The 7,848-nt window shown below is 36.2% G+C and overlaps 1 protein-coding gene across 1 annotated transcript; it reads right to left on the bottom strand.

Moving 5' to 3' along the window:
• Positions 1-3,461: 3,461 nt before the first annotated feature.
• LOC132170992 (galactinol synthase 1-like) lies at positions 3,462-5,213 on the bottom strand. Its single transcript, XM_059582177.1, has 4 exons — positions 4,819-5,213; positions 4,255-4,575; positions 4,010-4,144; positions 3,462-3,912 (listed from the first exon to the last, which is right to left on the bottom strand). The coding sequence occupies exons 1-4, from the start codon at positions 5,128-5,130 to the stop codon at positions 3,673-3,675; spliced, it is 1,008 nt and encodes a 335-aa protein (XP_059438160.1). The 5' UTR covers positions 5,131-5,213; the 3' UTR covers positions 3,462-3,672.
• Positions 5,214-7,848: the final 2,635 nt, after the last annotated feature.

Here is a 7,848-nt window from a genome sequence, read left to right as displayed (position 1 = left end):
CTCCGTCCCTCTCCCTCTCTTTCTAGGTCTTCTCTCTATCTCACTGCCTGTTCGTCTCTCGCTCAGTCCCAAAATTTTCTCTCTTCTCTCCTTGCGTCTCTCTCATCGTCTCACACTCTCCGTCACTCTCTGCAAATGGACAAAGGCAAATAGGAGCAGGTGAGAAAAGAGAAAGAGAAGGAAGAAGAAAACAAAAGAATGAGAAAAGAAAGAACACACAAAAAAAGCAAACCAACGTGGCCACGTCAGTTTGTGCAATTTTATTTGTGAAAATGGTTGTAACTCTAGCATTTCTCCAATGAAAAATATGTTATCCTCATGGGCCATGATATTAAGAACGCCGGCGTTTATGCATGCCAGGCTATTTATTATTTTTTAATAATTATAATAATAAAATATTATATTTTATTATTTTGAAATATCAAATCACCTCGACGTGCGTCACACCGAGCGTGATGTTTAACATCACCCTATCCTTATAGATAATATTAGAAGTAAGAATTATAATTTAAATATTAAAGATAAGTATTATCATTAGAGTAGTTTATTCTACTTATGCATTGTAAATGTCTATTTAATGACAAGAAGCTCATTAGTAAATTAAGAGAATTAATCACAAACCTTGTTTAAAAAAGAGTTTTAAGTTTCTTTAAAATCTAGAAAGTCTACGTTCCTTTAGAACCTAAAATCTATCATGTTACGTGCTTACAAAATCATTCACCTAATATTATATAAGTCAACTTTAACCAAATTACAAACTCATTTAACTAAACAGATCAGACACCTCAACTTTAAATTACAAAATCAATATTAAGTTTCTTTCAAACATGGATTCTATGATACACTATGTTGAAAGGAAATGATCAATGATAATGAAAGTAATGTTTGCCAGCTTAGTCACTTTCTCATTCTCCCCCTCTATTAATCGGTGATTCACTTATAGGCAACCTCCTGCAGTACACACCTTCACAATGTATAGCTTTGTTAACTCCATCTATAACCCAATTCATCACTACCCGATAAGAATTTTCACTCGAAGATTTGTAGGCATATATCATGCAACTTCTCCAGTGCATCGCCATAATCGGATTGGCAAGCCTCCAATCGCTGCTTATCCATTGGGTCTGTAATGCTTTCAAGAATTTTGGGGATTCTATCAATGGTTTCTTGTACAACGTCAAATTCGTCAATGTTCAAGGCAATGGAGAGGAGGGCTAGCCCATGTCTGTCAGCTGCCGGAGTATGTGGGTCATATATGGATATAAACTGTGGGGATCGAAACGAATCTGTAATTTAATATGAAGATCATATTAGATTGCCTATTGCTATTTTGCTATTGATTTTTCCTTTTAGGCAACATTGGTAAATCACAAACAATGATTGAAAAATGTTGAACTTTCCCATATAATCAATATTTATCAATCATCGGACCTTCTTTGATGTGAATTATAGAGAAATGCTACGAATTGTTTTGGTGTTCTCCTCCCAAGTGGATGAAGAGAACACCAAAACAATACCAAGAGAAACAGTAGCTCTCTCTTTTTTTTTCTTTTTTTTTTTTTCCTCGAGTTAATCAATAATTTAAATCTTCTCCATTTCCTTTGGTCAATCTCAGTCGAACAAACAAAAATATTCCATTTCTATCAAAGGGATTACAAAAATTTTCAGCATGGAAGGATCACATTGGATTTTTCAATATGAAACGAAGATCATTTCACGACAATGGCACTACTATGTATGTATGTGCAACCCTTAAAGATGATTCTAAGCTTACAATACATTTTATATTGATTAACGTAATATATTTTAAATAATAACAATCGTAAAAAGTAACATTACTCTACGCACCTATTTCACAACCATTGGGAAGCCTACATTAAGCCGCTAATGGAGCCATCACATGCTGAACATAACCAGCCTCGATCGGAAAAAGCCACCAAGAATTGCTGAATCTTCACCATCTGGCACCGCCTCCTTATACTTTTTGTAGTCCAATGATTTGTCATTGTAAATCTCCCACCAATTCTTTACTAGCAACGTCTTTATGTCTTCTCTTAATTTGCATGCATGTTCTCTCCTCTCCCATCATATTTCCATGGCTTTAAACCCTAGTATATATTAGTGCACAAATGGAACAATTTAACAATTGTTAACGGATCTAGAAATTCTCACCAATAAATTGTTTGGATTGCTAGTAATTCGACCCACAAATGCAAAAGACCCCTCTTAGGACATACTTACCTGCCCATGCAAGTTTTGGATACCTGACCATCTCTCAAACAGTTTCTTATATTTATTACCTGAATTGGTAGCAATTGTTAACCGATAGTTTCTTAGCAATTCAACTAATAAATATGAAAGAGCTCTTATAAGACTTACCTACCCAAACAGATTTCAAACAAGCTCATACAAATTCTCTTATATTTGTTGTCTGAATTTAGTGTGAGAGAAACACTCACAGCAGCACAGAAGTGAATAACTTTGACTTTTTCTAGATCCACTTCCTAGTCCTCGTGGCGCCACAACATATGAAGAAGAAGATTGTAAAGTATAGGGATGGGCAGATAATTATCCCTAAAGAACATGTTCAAGAAGTCCTGCCAAATTAAACAAACATAATCCAGGAATAACCCATTAAACACGAGCACCAAACGAGCACTAAAAACCAGTTTAATCGCAAAAACTTGCTTAGCACCGATAGACAATCGATTTTTGACAGTCAGTATACGGAATAAAAATATTGTTTTGACATCAGTTTAGTAAGCGATAGAAAAAAAAACTTTTTTGTTTGTTAACTGATTGTTCAAATGAATTCTGAATTTTATCTAATAGGGTTCTTTGTTGTGCTCATCCAGCTGATTTGTAGTTATCATTTTGATATTTGTTTCAAGAATTTACTTTTCTCTTTCCTTTTATTTATAAAGCATATGCTTTATGAATTATGTACTTACAATTAAGAAATTTGATAAATTTTAATATAAAAATTTGTAACCGACTTAACCGACCACCAATTAACTTAAAAAGTCGAAACTATTACTTGCCAGTTAACCAACTTTCATGAATCGATAGGCAAAATTATTCATACCAGCCGACACCAACTGAATCGATGCACACCCCTAATTTTTAGTTCATCTCTCTCTCTATATTTTTTTCTTTCAAATCAATCTATCATTAAATTGACTAAGACACGCAACTAGGCTAAACACTTCTTTTTTTAAATAATAAATATCTCGAAATCGCTCAACCTCGATCTCTTTTAGATCTTTATTTATATAAAAGGGTTGCTCAATCTCGATCTAAATAAAAGGTAGTCTTCATATATAGCAGCAGGTAGAACATCCTTCTCATTGACCATTACATTCAACCTCTCCTTTTTTGCCCAATTAATTAGTTTACTCATTTAAGCATCAAAAATATCTCCCAACACACCCGACGAGAGAGAGAGAGAGAGAGAGAGAGAGTTGAAAACTCAAAATACATGTATTCATCACTCTAAATCACACATTATATACAGACCCAATTAACAGCCAACGACTCTTTAACAGTTTGGAAATCATGACTTAATCGAGCACCAACAAAAAACATTAAAAAGGCCAAAGCCAAAAATCGAAACCTTATTCGCATCAAAATCTCTCCATCCATCCTTTTTAACTCTTTTGAGTTAACTCTAAATTAAGCCGCTGATGGCGCCGTCACATACTGAATCGCACAAGCCTCGGAAAGAGCAGACAAGAACGGCTGCATGTTCACCGCCTCCGCTTCCCCATTCGCCGCCATCGCCGGCGGCGGCGGTAGCTTCTTGTAGTCCAACGATTCATCATTGTAAATATCCCACCAATTCTTTACAAACATCTTTATATCCTCCCTCTGCATGTTTTCTTCTTTCCCTGTATACCTCCATGGCTTTGATCCCTGCAGGCATCATCATAATTATCCCACAAATCAAACCTATTAGGCTACATTAATTCATAATCAATACCATTACCATCACACAATTAAGTACACTCACCGCTGCACAGTAGTGAACAACTTTCACTTTCTCTATCTCCACATTTTCTGGGTGTCGCCACAACATAGCAAGCACTAGATTGTAATCCACAGGGATGGGCTTGTAAACATTCCTGAAGTACATGTTCAAAAAGTCCTGCCAAAACAATCATAATCCAACATATTTTCAGCACAACATATATATCTATATAGGAATAACCCATTAAACATAAACATATATAAAAAAGCAAGATTAATTGCAAAAACCTGCTCAGCAAATGAAGTAGGTGGTGTGACTTGTACGGTGTTCAAGAGGTCATGGCAGGTGGACAAACTGGGTTGGTACACAAACATGCCGGCGTTGAAGTAAAGGGACGGTGGCTGGCCCAACTCCGGTGGCCACGTCACCCTGTCAGGGCACTGCTGGCAGTACCCGATCTTGTACTGCAGCGTGTGACTCCATGTTTTCTCACAGAAGCAGTCCATCACGGCGTAGAAATACCCATCCGGCAGATCAAACAGGTGGTCGATGTTGTCAAACACCTGGATATCTCCGTCCAAGTATATCATTTTACTGTACTCCACAAACTGCATCCAATACCAAATTATGGTTAAATTACCTCGAAATTAATTAAACTGTAATTTCAAGATTACCAAAATAACCTTATAGAAAAGAAAACCGGAAGAAAACAAGCAAACGAGGTTCCACACGAGTCCCCCATGCTAGATCGCCACGTGTAAGAACGGGAGACCCGGAGAACCCCCACGTGTAAAAAAGAAATAAAGACAGCTTATGCAAAGACCGCGTAACGTTAATATCTTTCTTCGTACCTCCCATATGCGTAGCTTGGAGTAGTTGATGACGTAATAGGCCATGGCGAACTGGGTCTGGCTTTCGGGCGGGTAAACGGGTTCGATCTCACGGACTATGCAGCCCTGTGACTCAAGGATCCGACGGTGCTCCTCAGGCACGTCGGGTAGCACCGCGACGACCAAAGGGTACGCCGTTTTGGTCTTCCTCAGCCCCTTGGCCAGGCCGACGACGCCCTTCACGTAGTCTGCGTTTCCGGCCAAGAAAGTCACGAAGGCCCGGCTTGGCTTCGTGACGGGTTTTACAGACGCTGGAAGGAGCTCAGGAGCCATGTCGAGGTCACGTGAGTCGCTCGTGGAGTGTGATATCTATGAGAGAGAGAGAGAGAGAGAGAGAGCCTGTGTGTGAGTAAGAGAGCCGGGGGAGGTGTTCGTGTATATATAGAGGTGAAATGAAATGAAAATGAAAATGCAAGAGAAATTTCGGGTGGATTCGTTTATACAACTTGGGATGATATTGGGCTGTCTGCTTGCCACGTGTACATGTGAGGAGATCCAACGGTGGGTGGCGGGTTGCGGGAAGGTTCTGGAGATGGAAGAGACTGGAAGGTCCTTTAATTTGCTAAGATTGTGATGGGGTGGTGAAGGGTGATCGTCTGCGAGTATGACTCGGTGCTCACGTGAAGCTCACGTGAGTTACTATTAATTCACAACTTGGATTTTGTCACTACAAATACAATAGTTGCTATTTAAATTGGCCACTGTGTATTAATTAATTGTTGGTTTTTGTGTTAATTATTCGGTAAAGTCAATATTAGAGCAAATTTTACTGTTTCTTTCATGAGAGTTATCTCTGCCTTCTTGCGTGGGGGGTGCTTGAGAAGGAAGAAATGGTTTTCTCCTCCTATTTTTTGTCTCTTCAGGCTAAATCTACGGCTTGTCCTTCACCATATTATATTGGTCCACGCACCTCACTACCTTCTTCCCTGCACCTCCTTTTGTTGTACTTGTGATAAAGTAAGCAACAATCAATATCTTTGTATGTATAATCTCTGAAACGCCTCTCTGTCGCCACTGGACGGAAGCTCTCCTTCGAAGGTTTTAGAATAGTTGAATAAGTACATGGAATGATTATTTTCACTCATGATTCGACAGAAAGAATGAGTGAACGATTTTAAAAACGAAAAAAAAATGATGAACTTCCCAAATTAAAATAAACCCAAAACAAAATTGTTACTGCAAGCATCCCCCAAGTTAGTTCCTTTGCATGTGAACCACTTGACAAACAACCTTTATTAATGGTGACAATAAATTCTATGATATCCACGTCAACAGCTAAGGACAAAGCCACGGTTGAAACAATGTTTAAAAGTGTTATACTATAGTTCAAAATCAAACCAATAGAGATAAGGTTACTGAGCATGAGAGCAGTTGAAGATGTTGTTATATCAAATCTATAGTTATCTTTAATTATCATACTGCAATTGTAAATCTATAAATATAGATTGAATATAACATTATTGGTATCGATTGAACCAGTCTCAATTCATATTCTTATTTTGGTATTAGAATCTACTAGGGCTCATACTACTTACTCCATGATAAGAACAAAGAAAAATAAATACTAGTCTGCACGTGAGAGACAGTATTAAAGAATAACCTCACATTACTTATAGACAAGACCTTAAACTGAGTTAATTTTGGCCCGATTATATAGTTTTCATCCAGCACTATTTTAATTGCTTTAGGACTTTGTTGATGGTGTTCTCAACCCCTCTCTTGTAATTTAATTTCTTTTTAATAAAGTCTTATCTAGAAAATAAATAAAAAAAGGTTCTACTTTTCTTCAAAATGTCATTCATGCACCTTTGATGACGAATCATGGAGCACCGGGCGGCAATGCTCAAGTCCGTGCACGGAACCTTCTCGGAGAAAGATTGCGAGCCACTTGCTACGAGACGTCGGCTTGAAGCCCGACGTGGACTTAAAAACAAACTGTATAATTGGTTGAATTAATCTTTTGTTGGGGGGTTATTAATTGGATATTTAGAGTTACAAATGTTTTGTAAGTAACATCAACCTATAATATAAGTATTCTATATATAGTAAATACCTTTGGGGTTGATTGCCTCTCATAGTGGTTTTTATTTTAAAGAGTTCTTCAAAAGATTTTTACTTCGTTATCAAAATTTTTGTGTCACTTTTCTTTTATGTTTGCTTTGATTTTGGTATTGATATATGTGGTGTTTGGATTAAAATTTGATAATCTGAATTGTACGTGATTAAATTGAGATTTTTCTGAATTGTTAAACTTGGGGTCTAAATCAAAATTTTTAAATTATATTGGAACAAATTCTTACAGTTCAGTTTATTAAACTGACATATATATTTTTAGAATATTTGATTCTCACGTGCATTTTTAATAGATTAATTGAGCGTGTGATTTTCGGAGAAAAATTTATCTTAATCCAAATCAATTTGAAAAAAAAAAAACTTATTCTTTAAATAAAACAGAATTCAATTAAGAACCGATTTTGTGAACCAAATATATTTATCAAATTAAAAATATTAAAAGTCAATTAAAATTCATGTCCTTCAAATTGACACGTGTCCAAACACGGCCAAAAGTAAAGCTCCGTAGGCCATACGTTATGGGTACATGGGGGCCACGATGAACAAATTACACGTGATTCGAACTTCTACGAGGTTCCACTCGACAGCATCAAATTTGTGGCTGAGTTTTGCCATGTCATGGGTGTCAGCATCGAGAAATGCTAGAATCTCAACTTAAAGGCTCAAGTTTAACTTTTGCCTTATTTTTTTTATTAAAAAAAAAAATTAAATATCAAATGAAAAAAAATGTGTGAATGAATAATATATATTTTTGATCTTTATTTTATTTGGTATTTTTAAAAAAATATAAAATTATATTTTTCTTCGTAAAAATGTCATTTTTATTAATAGAACTTTTTATAAAGAAAAATATCATTTTGTATTTGTTAAAAAATACCAAATAAAAGAAAGACCAAAAATAAATATTATTCATTCACA

Source organism: Corylus avellana, chromosome ca2 (assembly GCF_901000735.1).
Source record: "Corylus avellana chromosome ca2, CavTom2PMs-1.0".
In the NCBI taxonomy this organism is placed as follows: Eukaryota; Viridiplantae; Streptophyta; class Magnoliopsida; order Fagales; family Betulaceae; genus Corylus; species Corylus avellana.
The sequence above is the reverse complement of the archived record's forward strand: the minus strand, read 5'-3'. Positions and strand labels throughout refer to the sequence as shown.